This window comes from Nilaparvata lugens, chromosome 13 (assembly GCF_014356525.2).
Source record: "Nilaparvata lugens isolate BPH chromosome 13, ASM1435652v1, whole genome shotgun sequence".
NCBI classification, from domain to species: domain Eukaryota; kingdom Metazoa; phylum Arthropoda; class Insecta; order Hemiptera; family Delphacidae; genus Nilaparvata; species Nilaparvata lugens.
Window position 1 is genome coordinate 25983646 of NC_052516.1, and position 20234 is coordinate 26003879.

Below are 20234 nucleotides of genomic sequence, written 5' to 3' on the forward strand. Positions count from 1 at the left end.
TGTGGATATAAGCGATGAAAGTACGAACATGTTCAACATTTGGTCAAAATCAAAAGCATTAATATCAAGGTAAAAAGTTTAAATCTTATTATATTACACTAGATAACAAAACTTCAAATATTTTAAAATATACTTTTAAATATTTAAGGGAACATCATTAAAATAAATTTCAGTGAAACACGTAGAAGACACCTCAAGCTATAAACTGATAAACATATTTCTTCAAATATAAGAGAACGTCATTATAATCTTTACCAAAGTAACAATGAGGATAAAATTGCAATGGAAGGATTTCAGTTCAATAATTACCATCTTCATCAGTTATGAAATACCGTAATCTTCTGAAGTAGGTATGATCAACATTTTTATTTATTTACAACAGCTCGTTTCACGTAAACCAAGGTGAACCTAATATTACTCCATTAGTTTTTCATCTCAAGATGAAGATGAACTGTGTGTAAAATGATTGAATATAGTTCACACGTTAATACAAACATTTCCGGATAGATAGAGAACTAGTTTCAACAATCAAGAAATTGTCTTCTATCGTATAGATGGTTGTAAATCGTCATTCATCTATTAAATCAAACTGACATATCTTTGATAAGAGCTTGTAACGGACTCGATATATTTACTCAATACCTGAAATACATCATTCAATAAGAGTGTGTGTGTAAAGGATTACTTCAAGATTAAATCTCGATAAATTTCATCAACGCAAACAGTGTGATCTCAAATACGCTGGATATTAAACACCAAGTTATAGAATCAGTTTGTTTATCGATTTGAGACAAAAATAGTTCTCGACCAACAAACGCACTTTCACTTATTTATGAATCAGATCTTTCAAACGACAAACAAAATAAGGATCTAGCCAGCGTTCTTATTATTTGTGAATTTATGTCATAGAAATAATCTGCCAGATCGACGACCTTGAACTCTACCGCTGACTTTTTCTTTAAATTAGCAATTCTTCTTGTTGACTGGTTTAGTTCCTCTCAAGATTTTCCTCAACAATCAGTGGTTGCAAGAGTGGTGAAATTATAGTGTAAACAGTAAATGATAAAGGAGTAATAGGAGATAAGTGTTAAATTAGCGTTCATTCATCAAAATGAAAATTGTAAGTAATAATTTTTGTTTTCTATTGTTTTGACGGCGATGCCCACATACGCTCTAGGATGATGCTTGGCGGATAGAAGGATGATGATAAGAGATGATAGGGCATTCAGCTGTAGGTGTGTTCCGAACCAAAGAGAAACGATTTTTGAACTAAAGATTTTTAATAGCTGATTTTTATAGAAAGATTTGTATAAACTTAGTTCATTCAAAAAGATTAATTTCTGATAATTTCAGAAATAAAAATCATTTTATCATCAAATGTAACTCTTCAACAAGAATCTATTTTAGCTATGAATAAATAAAAATAAAATGTTTTAGCTAACAACAGATTATGATGATTATAAAGATGGAATTATTATAACATCTTCTAGTCATTCCATGTAGTTCAATTTATACATCAGCATTAGTATTTATCTAATTTATTATTAACTTTTTCAAGAGATTTTAAACATTATTTTATAATAATTATTTCTCTACTATAATAAATTTTTCTGATGATGATACCAATGTTTATTATTATATATGACACTGTTCGTTTGTACTGTACATGTGCATGATATGAATGAAGATGTATTCAATTCAATGGAAATTTTGACTTAGGTTGCAAATAGAAAATGGTTGACCACGCTGTTGCAATTCATGTTTTGTATTACATTTTTATATTTATGTAGTTATTAGAGTTTACTGTACCAACATAGCCTAATCCCTAATGTTTTATGTAGGGTCTATTCTCTGGCTGAAATAAATAACTGTATCATAAGAGGTATAGCAAACCAGTGTCAATCAGGTGCTGATGCTTATACTCACTATAATGGCCATGTGGGCACCATCTATAGCAATAAATGAAATGTAAAAATAATTTGGAAAAAATATGGAAAGATTAAATATGCCCATATAGAAAGATATGGCTTTGAAAGTATACCTTCAGGACAGTCCACTGTATTCATCAAGTGAATTTCCAGTGAAGCCTGTTCAAGAAAACAAACTTACTAATGACGTGCCCCTCGTCACAGCTATGTAGGTGGCGTTTTGAAATGGACATTCACTTCAATCTTATGTCTTATCCTTTCTAGATACTATTCACTCTCACCCTGCTCTACCTGACCCACTCAAACGAAGCGTTTGTAACGGTCAGAGTCGACCACCTACTGCAGAAAATCAGTCAGCTGGTCGCTTTCAAGGCAAAGGTGCTGGAGAGCAAAGCGCAACTACTCAAGTCCATTCACATCCAGCCAACTGCATCGGCTGCAGCTGCAAGCAACAGTGCAGCTCAGGCTGCATCAAGTGCATACGGAACTGCACCGCAATATGCCCAACCTTACTACGGGGGCTACAAGACCTTCATACAGAACAACTACTACAATACTGGGGCTGGAGCACTGACAGGTAGGTCTAAAATATCTGATATTGAGTTGAATAAATAAAGCATTAACCATAATATAATAAAGGAAAGAATTAGCACATTCACATACGGGATAGAAAATTCACGAATGACGCATCATCACATCTGAACTACTCAACTGATAACTTGAAATTTTGCATATAGATTCTAAATTTACGGAGTAGACTCTACCCGGTGATCAAATCAGCAATAATTCGTTCCACCAACACCAATGGGCGATCAAATTATTTGAACACGATCAAAAGACTGGTTCGATCAATTTCCTTGCTTGTTTGTAGGTTATGTTTTGACGCAATGAAAATTTTTCAAGTTTTTAGGGTGTAATTTTCAATTTTTTTTTTCAAATTTTCACTTGAAAATTTTTCAAGTTTTTAGGGTGTAATTTTTCAAGAATTTAGTTGTAAGCTATTCATTAGGTTCGTTCTTGGACTCTATTAATAAGTAAATTATTATAGTATAGAAAATTAGGGAAGATTTTAGATTAAAGATTTGCTTTACTCTTTTATTACACAGTAGGCCTATATTATTCAATCCTTAGATCAACCTTGCTAGAACCTTCTTAGAATTGGAATGTAATTTTGTTCATACAAAAAAATTGTCAAAATTGATGGTGATTTGTAAATCTCTTTGTACGAGAGTATTCAATTCATATTTGAAATATTATTTTAAATTATTATAGATGTGTGACTATACAAAACGTCTGTGCCAGGGGCGTATATAAGAAGGGGGCCCAGTAAGAATGAAGAAAAATCAGTAAAGTAATTACAGAAAAAGTACAGTAATCTGAATTTTTGACGGCCTGATGATAAAGTAAAAATTAAGCGCAAATTACCCTCTAAATATGAGCAGCAAAACTGATATTAAGTATCATGTGATTTTACTATATTATACAATTTAATTTGGATTTTCGTTTAATAATAATAATTCATTAGCATTTGAATAATTGCAATATCTCAGTAATTTCCATCTATCAAAATCAGATGTAGCCAATAGCAAGCCAGCAAACATGTTAGCCAACTTCAGAAAAGTACAGCTATGAGAATTGACCATGTTCAGATTTGACCGATGGAGTTTTGATCTATCCCGAGGTTGGTGGAACAGTTGTATGTTTGAACGAACAGTCAAATTTTGAATTTGGTCTAACTGATCATGGCTAGGCTATATTAATTTGATGAAGGTTGGTGAAACCGGCCATTAATAATTTAATTTCAATTTAATGATCAAAAAAACTTTATCGAAATCATGATTCTGAATTTATGCAACAATAAAAGCCAAACCAAACAGAGCTTTCCTCAAGAGTTGAGTTTTACAACACATTTTTCCCGGTGCAAAGCACGGGTTAACTTCTAGTTGTCAAGTAAGTAGCTCTATTTTATAACAGGAATAATTCTCACAAACAATTGCTTATTTTTCGAAGCTCTATTTCACAACAGACATAATTCTGACTAATTTCTCATTTTTGCAACCCGACAACCTCAACTGAACCTAGGTCACAAGTACTTTGGCCCCGGCAACTCACTGAACCTAGGTCCGCCCGTGGACTCAGATGACACAATCGCCTACCACCATGATGTGGCCTACACACACGCACGCACACCCACCGACATACGGCGCGCCGATTGGCTGGCCATTCAGGCGTTTGACGCCGACTTCCGAAACCACGCAAACCTGCACAGTGCTTTGGGTGCTACGGCGCTCACCGCCAAATACTTGGTCGAAAGTCATACCGGTGTATTGTACCCTTCAGTCAGTTTCTAACTCTCAAATGAAATGTTCTCAAATATTAAAACTCATGTACTCTTTCAATGAACTGGTGTATTGTACCCTTAAATCCGTTTCTAACTTCTCAAATGAAATTCGAGACTTCATCGAAACTTGAGAGCTGTTCTCTTTCATTGAATTCAATCTTATTAAACTTGAATCTTCTCAAATTAAATGGTCTGAGAACATTAATCTTGATCTTAATGAATAAATAGTTTATGAACCGCTAAATACTTGAAAGAAAGCCATACCCGTTGTATTGTACCCGCAAGTCAGTTTCTAATTCTCAAATGAACCCTTGAATTACATCAAAACCTGTGAGCTGTACTCTTTTATTAAATTCAAACTTGTTGCAATTGAATAACTGTTAATTTTCCAATTGCAATTCAACATCACATTTGAACTAAATTCAACTTTGATATCTGCTTGGCAAAACTTTGACACTTCTCAAATGAAATGTTCTCGAGTACATTAAAACATGTGAATTTATTAATTATTGTTTTTCAACATTACATTTTAACATATAAATTGATTACCATTTTGATATAGGCTTAGCAAAACCTAAATACACTACAATAAATAAATAAAAATAATATTTTTTTACCATTTTGATATAGGCTTAGCAAAACCTAAATACACTACAATAAATAAAAAAAAATAATATTTTTTTCATAAAGGACGGCAGAATGAATTTAGCTAGCAAGCTGAGCCCACCTTGTGTGGGACACTCTATTCCTGAGTTGAGAGTCCAGCCATGTAGCACTTCAGTGATCTCAACTAAATAAATAGTTTATGAAACAATGAATGATAATAATCCGATAGAAGCACATACAAGAATAGTCAAGGCTCATCTTTTTGACAACCAACACAAAACTATACTATAAATATTAACCTCAACCGATCACATAATCCTTATGGAAACATAAATCCTTGAAAACCTATTTATTGAAACACAAATCCTATGTTTCAGTTTATTTTTGAGACATAAATCCTTGAAAACCTTATCCATTTGTTTCATGGAGTATGAGACACAATCACTAAACACATTGAGATGTAAATTATTCCTTGAAATCCCAATTAGTGAAACTCAAATCCTTGAAAACCTATTTAGTAAAACACAAATCCTATGTTACAAATCATTGTTTTGAGACATAAATCCTTGAAAACCTCTATCCATTTGTTTCATGCAGTATGAGACACAATTGCAAAACACTTTGAGATGTAAAATATATGAAATGATGAATGATGTACCTCTATTTTTACCACTCCTCATAAAACCACACGATTACAATTTTCTCCCTCATGAAATCTTCCAATTAGAAACATCTTCTCGATTAAATATTCCAACTACACTGAGACATAATAAATTATATGAAATGATGAATGAAGTACTTCTATTTTTACCACAACTCATAAAACCACACGATTACAAACTTCTTCTCCCAGATGAGATCTTCCAATTAGAAGAAACTTCTTCTCGATGAAATCCGCAAACTACAAACTTCTCCCTGATGAAATATTTCAATCACAAACTTCAAAATGCAATTCACATTTCAATCAAAACCCCACTGTAGCCCCCTACAAATATTTCAACTACAAACTTTACCCTGATGAAATGTTCCACTACAAACCTCTCCTTGATGAAATCCACAAACTTTTTCATAATGGAATATTCCAACTACAAACTTCTCTCTGATACAATCTTTCTTTACTTTCAGGAAGCAACGCAGCTTCAGCAGCTCAAGCAGGAAGTGAATCAGCAGCCAACGCAGGAAGCTTTGCAGGAAGTGAATCAGCAGCCAATGCAGGTAGCTTTGCTGGAGCCAATTCTGCAGCCAACGCTGGTAGCTTTGCAGGAGCTAATGCAGCTGCAAACGCAGCAGCTTCCACATATTCAGCTCCTACAGTTGCACCGGCCAGCTTTGCAGGAGCCAATTCTGCAGCCAATGCAGGTAGCTTTGCAGGAGCTAATTCTGCAGCCAACGCGGGAGCAAATTCAGGTAGCTTTGCTGGAGCTAATGCAGCTTCCACATATTCAGCACCCGCCCAAGCACCAGCTGCAGCATTCAGCGGTGCCGCGGCTCAAGCCAATAGCGGTGCAGCGGTTACAGCACCCATCACAAACTACGGCCTTCCCAGCAACCAGTATGTCCAGTACTTGTCAGACATCCCAAGAGCCGTGGATGTGAATGTAGGTGTACCTATCGGTTTTGTACCAAATGTGGCTGTGGCTGCACCTGGGGTCAACTTCAACTTAAACTAGTTACAACTTCAACTAGTTTCAACTAATTACAAGACAAAATGTAACTAGTACAAGATGGCAGCTTCAGCTCGTTTCAATAAACTAGGTAGGGGTCAATTTCAAATTAAACTAGATAAGATGGCAACTTTACCTTGAACTAGTTACAACTTCAACTAGTTTCAATTAATTACAGGATATAATGTAACTAGTACAAGATGGCAGCTTCAGCTCGTATCAATAAACTAGATAGGGGGCAACTTCAAATTAAACCACATAAGATGGCAACTTTATCTTGGACTAGTTACAACTTCAACTAGTTTCAACTAATTACAAGACAAAATGTAACTAGTACAAGATGGCAGCTTCAGCTCGTTTCAATAAACTAGGTAGGGGTCAACTTCAAATTAAACTAGATGAGATGGCAACTTTACCTTGAACTAGTTACAACTTCAACTACTTTCAACAGCATCTTCAAGTTGATGTAGTTGCAACGCTATATTCAACTTGAGCTAGTTACAATAAAAACTTCAACTAGAACCTATAAGATGGTTCGTACCTAGGGTTAACTTCAACTTAAACTGGAGACGATGATAACTTCAATTTATACTAGTTACAACTTCAACGGCACCTTCAACTTGATGTATTAGAACGCCAAATTCAAGTTGAGCTAATTACAATGGCCACTTCAACTACTTTCAACAACAGATTCAACTAGTTAAGACTACAACAAGCTGATGGGACTGTGTCCATTAGGAGGAATATATATCTAATGTGACTTCAGTGAACAGTGTTAAACCGTTAGGACTGTTGAAAACTGATATTTGTATGCACCAAGCAATAGGAATCAGCATGAAGTTACTCAATGCCTAATTTGAGATTATAATGAGATTGGTACAAGATTTATACAGATTTATTAATTTTGAAATCAGAAGTATTTTATTCTATTAGAAAGATTTGATTCTATAAGGAATATTAATGCAAGATTTTTCTGTATATATCAAGTTTATTAGTTGAGATTCCCTTTTCTCAGTTTTTCAAAATATAATTTCATAAAAGAAAAAAAATTTTTTTTTTTTTTAATATAATTTTATAAAAGGAATAAAAAATAGTATTTTATTGTAAGTATTGTAACTATTTTCTGTACAGTTTTCTACTTTCGTAATAGAGATTATTTTATAGGCTTCTATGCTTTTTATTTATCTTATCCTATTTCCAATTTTAGTTAAGCATAATCAACAGGAATCCTCACCATTAAAATAATGTGAGAGGTTGAGAAAATATTGAAGAGATATGAATATTAAGCCTAAAAATAATTAAATATGTAACTGTGGAAACGAGAAGCTAAGAGCTCAGAATAAATAATAAAGGGTAACAATAACTCGAAACCATCTAAAATTGAAAATCTGTTCTGTTAATCTAATGAAAAGGACTGCAATCTATTTTATAGGCAATATAGAATGAAGATACAAACAATTCAATACTTTTTCAACACGATAACCAATAGTGAATAAACAAAGAAGAATCGTTCAGACTCTTGAAACATGACATCAGGAATTGAACAACATGAACGGCCAATCACATAACTCCAATCAAGCAATCATCCATGACAAATCTTACGAGATAACTGAGATCAAAATTTACGAACAATCGACCGATTCCACAAACAGTAGTATATTTGCAATACAAGTTATTAGACGAACAACAGCTCAAAACTACTATTGGAAACAATATTAAAATCTGAAAACATTAAAATTGAAAAGTGATCTGAGATGATTAGTGAGAAAATTAGTTTATTCATGAACGATCGATTTATCTATAAAACAATAGTATCATTTGCAATACAAGTTACTATTATCAGGCAAACAACAGCTCAAGACTATGGGGAAAATATTGTTTTCTGAAAACAATATTGGAATTGAATAAATTATTTTTAGAGTAGAGTAATTTTGACTGACCAATTGCTGTAGATTAGTGAGCAGTTTGTTGCTGGCAATTTCCTGCAGTTTGGCTGGATCATTCTGGAAGCTGTCCACCAATCGGCTGAACGCAAGGCACACACTCTCCACACTCTTCTTGTCCTATACAGAAACACAAACCATTATTACAACCTTAATTCTACAGTACAAGTCATAGTCACTCACAAATTTCAATCATAAAAGTTTGAAGAACACTTGAAAATGTCCACTTATTTTTTTACATTTTAGAGATCAATTTCAACAATTATTGATTTCCAATGTCTTAAAAATGAATTGATAGTAAATTAATAAACATTTTTATTTTCCTTGTATTCATCAACCCTATTTACTGCTTGTATCATTAATGTGTTGATAAATAAAGTAATTCAATTATGTCTAGACAATACGATTCCAAGTACAAGGTGCGCCAGAGAAACTTACTTTTTTGAAAGGTCAATAAAACCAAAGTACTTTAGTTATTGTTTCAATCTTATTTTTATATGAGTATACAATAACCCATTTTTTTCATGCATTTTTGAAAATGACATCAGATCAATAGTGACCCCCATTGCGCATACACTGATGAAGTCGACTTTTGAAATTTGTATCCACTCGTTGCAGTATATCAATCGGTAAGTTGGCAATGGCGTCGCGAATGTTGTTCTTGAGGTATGCTATGGTCTGTGATCGATCGACATAAACGAGGGATTTCAAATAACCCCATGAAAAAAATGACCGCGTCTTCAGGCAGGTTGTCAATCAGCATATCACATGCATTTTGACGGGCAATAAAATTGCGTTCAGTCAATTCTTGGACAACAGCCAATTTATAGGGATGAAATTGAAGGTTTTCATGGAAAATTCGTCGAACAGTGGAGTCAGAAATTGCCATAGCAGCTGCTTGTTCGCGAGCCAAACGCCGGGGAGAACGCAAATTTGACTGACTCACTCTTTCTATATATTCTGGAGTTCTGATAGTTTGTTGAAGTCCATTTCTGGGATTAGCGACACTTCCACACTCCCGAAATGAGCTAATCCACGACAGAATCGAATTAAGGCCAGGAACGAGTCTGTGAGGAGGAATTTCAAATCGAGCGCGGAAGACACGTTGCTTTCCAACAACAAGTGATCGACCATTACAAAAGAAGCTCTCTACTGCGAAGGCCCGCTGAGCATGATGGTTACTTACTTGAGGATAAATTTGAGAAATTCCTCCTCCAGATGCGACCCCTCCTGCCCCTCTACACGACCAATTCACCGCGTGGATTTTTTTCAAATAAGTAAGTATCTCTGGCGCACCTTGTACTTCTCAAATCTGTTAGTTGCACTCGCAAAAAAGCAAGAAAACTTTGATCGAGTGATGAAAAATTAGTTGCCAGTTCATCAGTGGCACTCAACCCATCATGTTTCTTTTGTAACTAGATAAATTATTTGTAACTGTTACTAATAGGATAATATAGATTTAGCCTCATGAATCCTAAAAATGTAGGGCTATTTACAGTCCCACAATTAGATGAGGCTGAGATGTTTATAAAGATTACAAGAAACTTCCTGCAATTCATCTAAATTATCTAGAGCATCCTTTTATTTCTACATATTTTTCCCTGCAATAAACTTCTTGCAATTTTTATAAATTGTCTAGAACTCATTCTTATTCTACTCATTTTCAATATCTCCTATTTTTTTCTACATATTTTTCCCATTGTCGTCTTCTTCAAACTCAAAGACTCAGTTGGCAGGAACTGTGACTGATCACAAGTCGAAATTAAATATTAAAACACTTATGAAGTGAAAAATGCACTTACTATTAGCAGTGACGATCGTGCATTTTTCACTACTCAATTGTTTTGAAATTGAAGTTAGAAAATTAATAGTAAAAAAGTATGGATTCAACACAGTAATCACAAGTCAGTTGACTTGTTTTATGTATGAATAAAAATGTTGATCTATACCTGCTGAGTTAGACGACTGGCTAGCAAGGGCAGCGACTCTGATACGAGATGAAATTCGTCGGCATGCAGATTTTGACAGCAGTTCGATGTGATTCCGAGCGCGGCACGTTGCGCTATTATGCTGAAGAAATCCAGGAATGTCAGGCATGCCGATACACCTCTCTGAAACATAGCAATTGTAAATGTTTTATTGAAAGAACTTGTGATCCATGTGACAAGTGTTACACAGTATCATGTGTGTTGATACACATTTATTACTCTTGCTGTTTATATTAAAACCCAATCAAGTGCTGATCTAGCTAGAAAAACATCTGAACTACTTCATCAACACATCATTTCTGCTTACAATTAATTTCAAAAATAGATACCTATTCATTCATTCAATCGTATGGTCCGACGCCAACATCAGCCTTGAAAATCTTTTTATTCTTCTCAGGAGATAATCAGCTTGTAGCTCTTAGAAGGACAGTAATTATAAGGCCTTGTTACCATCTTTTTGCTGTGAGTTCGTAGAACGTACAGCACCAGATAGAAGGATTTATTAGGGAATTTCCCTATGTACGCCTAATTGTTTGGCTCCTTCTGTGTACTCTTTGCAGTAAAAGTTTACTCTTTGTTAAAGTAGTAATTGGGAACTGGAAACTGCAAATAAAGCCCATTAATTCTTGTTCAAACTTTATTTCAAGTAATATGTGAGCTCTGAATTTAATGTAAGCTGGTAATAAATTCCATTCTGATAACATAAGACATTTTTAGACAGTGATGTGAGTCTAGATTTACGTTTATTGGTGATTCATGTGATTTACATGATTACAACAGTTTTCGTAATTCAACTTTTGCAGCAGTCATTGATAATAGGGGTAATCAAGAGCTGGTTAGATAAGGCCCGGTTGCACAACAGCCGGTTAAATTTTAACCGTGATTAATTTCACGAGAACCAACCAGAGAAGGCGTTTTTGAAAAGACGGCTTCTCTGATTGGTTCTCGTGGAATTAATAGTGGGTAGGTTTGTGATTTTGTATTCAACTTTTTCAAATAAGTGCAATTTTTCTCAAACTTTTATTCATTGTGATACATTCTGTGATTCATTTAAAGTATTATGTCAACCTTAAAAATTCAAAATCTTCAAATCATTATTCGTGGACCAAAAATCAAGTGAAGAAGCAGTGTGAGATATGATAACCTTAACCTTTGGACAACATTAACTTTTTATCAACATTTTTGGAGAGAAATAGTACAGGCTCAGCTTAGTTTTTCCTTCGATGTCATAATTATATTATGATTGTGGTATTTTGTAAAATAAAATAAATAATCACGGTTAAAATTTAACCGACTGTTGTGCAACCGGCACTAAGCAAATACGATGAGCATATAGAGACGGTCACAACATGTTTAACCCATCCGAGCTGAGTCTTTGCCAGAATCCTATTTTCAATTTTGAGTGCAAAGGGTTTATGTTTTTTTCACACTCCTGTGAATCTGAGTGACTAGTAAAACCACAGAATACATACAGAATGGAAACTATCAATCAAACGCCTATCCAACCAAAGCTTTTTACATGTCGTGAATACTAGACACGTCAAGTGACTGCGCCATCATGTTCGAGATTAAAATCCCGGTCTTCTGATTGGCTCGCGGCAGTGAACGAGACCGATTGATCCGGATCAGTAAAGTGATCCGAGCCTCCCATCAAATACTCTTAGAGCCGTTTGCACAGAGCCAGTTTGAACAAAAGTTTATCTTAAACTGGATTAACTCTATATCAAGTATCATTTGTTATAATGTAATTCATTTTGAGTTTAAGCCAACAGCTGATTGCATTCAGTTCAAGCTTTCACTGTGCAAACGGCCCTTACAATGCTGAACTTACTTACAAGATGGCAGATTTTTGTGACAAGATACTAGCCGAGTTTCCATTCTGTATGTATTCTGTAGTAACACTCTTTTAGAGAGTGGCAAGAACATATTAGACGTTTTATCAAGCATTTTTTCAGGCGCCAATCGGAGAGCTTCCTACCCTGCCGATTCTAAAAACGCCATCTGAAGACGCTTAAAATGGTCTGATCTTAAGCCAAATTGAAAACAATGATATTCATTTATACCGCAAAAAAATAATACAAAGAATACAGACAACTTGTGTAAGTACAATAAACTTTTGAGCTTACCGCTTGCAGTATGGCCTTGCTATGGCGACGGGAGAGCATTTCGAGTGCAGTGAGACTCTGTTCGGCAACGTCCATGCACTGGATCACCTGCAGCTTCTCCAAGAACACGGGCACCGCATCCAGGACGACGGCCGACGAGCGAGGCAGGGCCTCCATCATGTATGTCAGCGCGCGGCAAGCGTGGTTCATCTGAACAATCAGAAAAAGTTTAGTTAGATTCATTTGAATGTGGTCAATATTGGTCAATAAATTATATTTATACAAGGAAATACTATGGAATATTAGCATAGAGAAAAGACAGCATAGGAATATATCACATAGTATAGGTCGTTCATGTTCTAAATTTCACTGTTAACTACAGCCGATTACTGTCGACTACTGTCTAATATTACTGTTTTGGCCGGGTGAGAGTGTAAAAACGGCACAGTATGTATGAGAGACCAGCGTCACACAGTTTCATAATAAACTACTAGGACTAAGGGCTTAAGTTAACAGTGAAACTCGGAACATAAACGCTCTATACCATGGGATATTTTGATATTTTCTTATGCTATCTTTTCTCTATGATGTTAGCAAGTAGAGGAAGTTAAAGCAGTGGAGAAATATTGATTGACTTAGATTTTTGATTTTTAACTAACCAGAAAGTTTTACAAAATCTGACAGATCAAACTTTACTGTACAAATTGTTAAAGATGTAAATATAGTTGTTACCATAAGTGTTTATTGACACTTAAAAAATTCGTCTTCTGGCATTACAGCTCGATGTGAGCTTTAGGACCTGGCATGGAAAAGTTCTATCAGTCCCTTAAATAAGACTCTCTAAAATTAGTGAATCACCTCTTCCACCTTAAAATTTACTGGTCTTTCCTTAGGCTGGCCAATAACGATACAGTAGGCATGTCATGTACGCATGTCAGGCGAACATGTTCAAGTACACCTAATCTCAAAGAGCTCACTAACATCAGTCGATAATAGTAGTATGTTAGGACAGAAAAAAGTAGCTCATTAGTCTTTATTCTAGATAGCTATGGTATTGGCCAAAAAATCGAAACGACTTGAACAGATAATAAACCACCAATAACAACAAATACCCACAGGAAAATTGAATTTATAATTATACAAAAAAGTATACCTCAAAAAGAGCAGCGAAGAATTGCAGACAAAAAACTTGAGCCAAAAAACCAGCCATTATTCGCTTGCAGACATTCGCCAAAGACAGAAAAATTTGTTCATGTACGAATGCGTACATGAAATGCCTACAGTATCATTAGTGAATAGTGACCATCCTAAGCTGTTGAAAATCTGCAATAATTTTTCCATTTCAATCAATCTATTCTCTCTTCTGTTTTATATATTTTTCTATCTCAATCAATTTAATTTCTTTGTATTGTGTTTATTGTAATTCTCATTTTTGGGGTTTCCCCGTGCGCTCCCATATTGGTGCAAATAAATAGGTTGTGAGGAATAAATTGAGTCTTGAATCTCACCATATCAAAGTTGTGATCCATGGCGAGCAGAGTGATGAGGGCAGGAACGACCTGCTTGACCGGAAATCCGGCGAGGGTGTCTTCGTTGCCCATCACCAGCATCTGACACATCTCGATCACCGCCTGCAGCTGCTGTCCTTCGTCACCTGTCGCCTGAAGCCCCACCAACAGCTGTTGCGCTTTCGATGCTACAACACACAACAACAATCATTACAACAACACCAACACAAACACAACAACAATCATTACAACTACACCAACACAACAACATGTTAAAATGTTTCAATTATTTGCTTCTGCACAAATTTATGCCCAAACCTGCCACACTTCCAATTTATAATACAGTTATTTAATAAAAAAAAAAACGAATAAAGTTATAACAAAAGAATACAGAATAACAAAATGCAGTTATATATAATTCAAAATAGCGAGAATCTAGTTTGCTACTATACTATTATAAAATCTCAAGCAAGATCACTTTCAATTTATATTACAGTCTAAGAAGATATCATCATCGAAATAACTAGAATATAGATTTGATTGATACCGTAGCATTACAAATCACAAGCAAGATTTCACAACAGTGATTCAGCTTGTCAGTCCAAGTAGAATGATATCATCGGCTAGAATCTAGTTTGATTGATACTGTACGATTATAAATATCAAGCAAGATTTTTTTCAATTTATATTATTACAGTCTAAGTAGATATTATCATCAAAATAACTAGAATCTAGATTTGATTGATACCGTAGCATTACAAATCACAAGCAATATCTCTCAACAGTAATACGGCTTGTCAAGCCAAGCCATTTCAAATATACATTTGAAATCCCATAATTTCAACACTCCTAAAGTCAAATTAAATATTATTTTATTCACCTAATTGTACAATTGTTGAAAAAAAAGAAAAATAGTAGAGTGCACTCCATTAGGCTAGACCTGCGTCGTGGAATGGTAAAACGCCTCATTATATACAAAGCTTAATTTATAAAATTAAGTGTAAAAGTTATGAACAAAAAATAGTCCACTAAAGTTTCAATCGAATTACTGTTCAGCTTAATGCCAACTTAATTGTTTGTTGTGTAAATTAATATGGACATAACCTATTTGGACTATTTGAGACTAATTTAAGAAATAAAAATAATTATTATGAATGCTGTAAATCACAAAATCACATTAGATCACCTGCTGTAATCAAGGGTCGGTCATCAAATTTACAAATAGCTGTTAACCTTGTTGTCAATATTTGCAGTAGCAGGACTCTTCTTGATGATAAACAGCATTTAATTAGGATTTTAGTTTAATAATAATTATTCATTATTTAGCATTTCAATGAATGCAATTTCTCATTATTTTCCATCTGTAAATAGAAGAAGTAAAGGGCAAAAGCCAGATTTTCTTTTAATAATATTATATAATGGATAATTACAACTCAGAATATAGAATACTCACAGCTACTGGCCCCAATACTCCTGTGCAACAAATGCTGCATGCGTGGGCCAAGGGCGCCCAACAGATGCGGGGGCAAGCCTCTGGCCTCGAGCAGGGCCTGCAGCCGCCCCACCTCGCTGTCATCGCTCTCACTGTCTCTCTCTGCTCCTCCACCGCCCCCGGCACTACCGCCCCCACTAGTACTGGTACCGCCTGTTGTGCTCGGACCTCCTAGAACAACCAAAACAGTTCGATTAGTTTTACAAACACAAAAATAGTGCAATGCTATTGCAGACAAGTCGTATTCCACTCAGGAATGCGCTGAATTATTCATTAATGAAAACTAATTTTCTCCTCTACTCGATTTCAGAGGCACTGAAATCGATCAGGTGCGGCTGAAAACTCTGACACCAGACGTGAGCCAGCCAGGTCACTCAGCATTATTACTAGTAGTTCTGTGAACAGTAGACCTCACGCAGTTTTCCCATCCACTAATATCTGGTGTCACCTTTTCACTGGCTTCTCCAGACATCTGAGTAATGCATGCAATAAATAATCCACTTGTCAGCTGATTATGAATAAATCTGTATTCTGATTAATCTTATCTTCAGAGTAGATGATAGTGATATCAGAGTATGGAGGAAATTCCTTTTCCTTTAATATTATTCTTAAAATGCAAAATTTCAAAAAAGCATCGACGCGCAGTTAAAAAAGGAATATTCCTGTCAAATGTCATACAATTCAATCAACGCGTTTGGCCGTTACACACATACAGACAGACGAAAGGAAATCCGAGTTAAAACATAGACCTCAATGCGTTCGGTCAATTATTATTATAATTGTGTTTAAAGATTTCCAAGACTGATGCTCGTTGCAGGGCTGCAGCATACAAACCTCTGGTTTTACCGACAACGCGTTCAAGGTTATTTTACTGAACGCACATGAGAGGATGTGAAAATGACAACGGAGAATGGTCTGAGACTGGTACACTCTTGGCTGACTGAACATCTTCTAACACTAAACACAAACAAAAGCGTGTTCATGACTTTTTCCCAAACGCATAACTCAACCACATGCACTCAACACCATCAAAATCCATCTACTAAATTGCAATAATGATAACTTATGTTCCTGTCCAAAAATAAGTAAAAAAGATAATATTAAATATTCAAGTATAACAATAGATCCTTATATACTAAGGTGGAACAGTCATATTGACAGCATGTGCAAAAAAACTAAGATTTATTATTTACAAATTTTAATAAATCAAGCAACTAAATAATCTAAGAATAACAACGCTAATCTACTACTCATATGCTCAATCTGTATTATAGTATGGGGTGTATGGCCTTCGGGATTGGGGGGGGGTTTGCTTTGAATGCACATTTTAAAAAACTTCTTAATATCCAAAAACACCTTATTAAAACTATTTTAGGTAAACCTCATCTATATCCAACTAAATATTCAACGAGTTTAAAGTGTTAACAGTCCATCGATTATTTATATTAAAAATCTCATAATTTTCATTAGAAATAATAAAGATATTTTTCTATTCCGTGAATCAAACCTCAATTTACGACTTCGTTTACGATAGTATTTTTACTCCAATTTACGATAATATCTTGTATATTTTTTGTTTTGAAGAACCAATTAAGAATTTTTGATTGATTGATAAAAATTAATTTATTCCATGTTCATGTTTAAATTAGGTATTTTAATGGTGGTTTTGTTTAGAAAATAGTATGTTATTATGACAAATGAAATCAATTTAACATAACTTACCAGTAGCACTGGCATCATTATCCGCACTGGCACTTCCGCCTCCGCCGCCCAGATGATCAGCCATATTGACCAAGGACAGCTTGACGCCGGCTGAGGCGGCCGCCGCTACCGCCCCCTGACTGCCCCCCTGGGCCCCGCCCCTCGATGCCCGCCGGCCCCCGCTCCCCGACGAGGACGAGGCACACGACCCCGTGGTGCGCGAAGACCGCCTCAACTGCGACTCGACAAACGCCCCACCTCCACCACTGCCGCCCCCAACACCACTGCTGCTGCTTTCCGCCCCTCCACTCCCTCCCGCCCCTGTGCCCCGCGACTGACTTGCACCTGCCATTCAAATAACAATTCATTCATTGCACACACACTTCAAAGATTGAAAAATATAATGAGAATTTTCTGAATTTTCTTTTTACTCCAGTTGCAGAGTCGGCTTATACTACTTACACTGTTATATTTCATTATAACAGCTGAGCTTTCAGTAATTTAGTTTGTGTTTTATTCCTGGAGTAAAAAGTTCTGGGAGTTTATTGAATGAGATCATTCTAATATATTCGGTTTTTAATCAAATTAAAAATTTCTAAAATTTGTTCAAATACTAATTAATGAATAATATTATTAAACGAAAATCCCAATTTGTAAACTCTAAGGTTCAACTTTAAGAAATTTATATTGATTTTAAATTGGTAATCAATAATTTTGATGTAAAGTGGACTGTATTGAATAGAAAAGAAACAAGTGATATCTCTACAGAAACAAGTACATGCAATGAATATATAAAAGAACAACTCACCGAAAATCTGCAGAGTACCTAATGTAATATTTATATTATTAAGCTTACAACTCCCAGGTAAGGTATTCAGGTGTCCCCGAGGTAGGAGATGAATCAAGGATGGTGAAAAGGCAAGCTTAATTGTCATCTACTGTTGGTAAATTCGGCTTCCATCATATAACGTTGCACATATATTTCTGACGAGATATTTACAATGTCTTTAAAGACTATAGATCGGTGAACTTTCCAATCGAAAAATAATAGTTTAAAACTTTCAACTAAAGGGAGTTTGGCAAACACTCTTCCAAACGTAGGTTTATGGTGTACGATTTAACATTAACGAAAAAATAATAATTTGAAGAACGATTTTCTTCTGGAATGATCGACGAATAATAATTATCAATTCCCGACTCGAGGCAAGCTATTACAAAGCGAGACTGAACTGAAAGAAAAATCTACCGGCTAGTGAGCGCGACGCACTCAAGTGAAAGAAATACGAACTGAACGAGGAGCGCGCGTCCAATTCAAAAACGAAAAATGAAAACTAGAGCTGGCTCCAACATCCCCCCCGGCTGAAAAGCTATTTTCAGACAAGGCTAGAGAACAAAGAAACGAAAAAAAACAATGAATAAACGACGAAAGAAATAAAAATAAAACAAAACGAGAATAAAACAAAAAATGCAAAGGAAAATTATTGAGTAGGCAACGGATACAACTTTGTAGCCGGCCTTTTGAAGCGACCATTGGCGCACCGCACCATAGCCACTCGAACGACACCGTCAGCACCGGGAAATACTTCCTCAATCACCCCCATAGGCCATTTCAACGGTGCGACATTTGGTTGATCCACTAGGACGATTGTACCAACCGTGAGAGGGGTGGAATCCTTACACCATTTCACACGGGTTTGTAATTCATGTAAGTATTCTTTGCGCCAACGACTCCAGAAAGACTGAACCATTTGATTGACTAATTCAAACCGATCCAATCGATTCATTGGACGATCTTCCACATTTAACATAGGAAGGTACTTAAGAGGTGTCAAAGTGAGAAAATGAGCCGTGTGAGGGCGAGGGGTTCACTCGGATCCGCGCTCATTTGACATAACGGGCGTGAGTTAAGTACAGCCTCAATTTGAACTAAGACAGTGTTCAATTCTTCGTAAGTCAACAACTGGTTACCAATAACTCGAAACAGGTGTGACTTTACTGATTTTATATTCGCCTCCCAAAGACCGCCGAAGTGAGGTGAACCTGGCGGGATGAAATTCCACTCAATGCTATGATCAGCAAGTTCATTCTGGAGCAGGTTTTGATATTCCTTGGAGTTCAGCATCCGTGACAATTTTATTAGCTCATCATAGGCGCCGACGAAGTTGGTACCATTATCGGAATACATGACCTTACAAGGACCTCGTCGAGCAAGGAAACGGCGAAAAGCTGATAAGAACATTTGGGTCGATAAGTCCGAAACTAATTCAATGTGAACGGCTTTAGTTGCCATACAGACAAAAAGACAAATGTACGATTTAAATATGAAAGGATTCCGACGCCTGGCCATGGTGATTCGAATGGGTCCACCATAATCAACTCCACATTGGACGAATGGTTTAGACGACAGAGTTCTACAGGCTGGCAGATTGCCCATTTTCGGCGGTGTAAGAGTGGGACGATAGTGAAAACACTTGTTACATTTTCGTACATGACTCCTTATAAGGACACGGGCTGATAAAATCCAATATTTTTGTCTCAAAATAGACGCCAATAAATGAGGTCCAGCGTGACAGTGCTTTTCATGAAAATAATCAATCAAAAGCGTGACCAATGGATCATTTTTCGGTAATATAATCGGATGACAGCTGTCATAATTCAACTCAGAATTTTGTAAACGTCCACCCACACGAATAATATCATGATCAAGAAAGGGTGACAGTTGTTGAAGATGAGAAGTACATTCTTTCCCAGCTTTCAATTCCAGTAATTCTTTCGAAAAATGAATTTTTTGTACAACTTTACACAAATGTTTTTCCGCCAAATCGAAATCTAATTCATGAGGTTTAGGCAATAGACGAAGTACTTTCAATATTAACACCATGATACGCAATAGACGTTGGTAGTTGGAACAACGAGCAATTAAAAGATGAATCGAATTAATAGATGAATTTTCCGACT

At 35.7% G+C, this 20234-nt stretch overlaps 2 protein-coding genes across 6 annotated transcripts in view; one reads left to right on the forward strand and one right to left on the reverse strand.

Moving 5' to 3' along the window:
• LOC111044972 (E3 ubiquitin-protein ligase TRIP12) overlaps window positions 1-20234 on the reverse strand; it is a 100188-nt gene that overhangs the window by 56927 nt on the left and 23027 nt on the right. For all 5 annotated transcript variants that reach the window (XM_039440169.1, XM_039440168.1, XM_039440167.1 and 2 more), the window contains exons 8-13: window positions 17298-17621; window positions 15537-15746; window positions 14084-14271; window positions 12597-12785; window positions 10432-10593; window positions 8480-8602 (exon numbers count right to left, since the gene is read on the reverse strand). In XM_039440169.1, the coding sequence (XP_039296103.1) occupies window positions 8480-8602; window positions 10432-10593; window positions 12597-12785; window positions 14084-14271; window positions 15537-15746; window positions 17298-17621 (1196 nt within the window). The remainder of the gene's footprint in view (window positions 1-8479; window positions 8603-10431; window positions 10594-12596; window positions 12786-14083; window positions 14272-15536; window positions 15747-17297; window positions 17622-20234) is intronic.
• LOC120354062 (uncharacterized transmembrane protein DDB_G0289901-like) lies at window positions 982-7706 on the forward strand. The gene is made up of 3 exons (XM_039440170.1): window positions 982-1120; window positions 2193-2505; window positions 6001-7706. The coding sequence occupies exons 1-3, from the start codon at window positions 1112-1114 to the stop codon at window positions 6543-6545; spliced, it is 867 nt and encodes a 288-aa protein (XP_039296104.1). The 5' UTR covers window positions 982-1111; the 3' UTR covers window positions 6546-7706.

Excerpts from the sequence above, each read along its gene's own strand:
- LOC120354062 (XM_039440170.1), top strand. Across the intron at positions 2,506-6,000 it reads TGGGGCTGGAGCACTGACAG|GAAGCAACGCAGCTTCAGCA; the intron begins GTAGGTCTAAAA and ends CTTTACTTTCAG.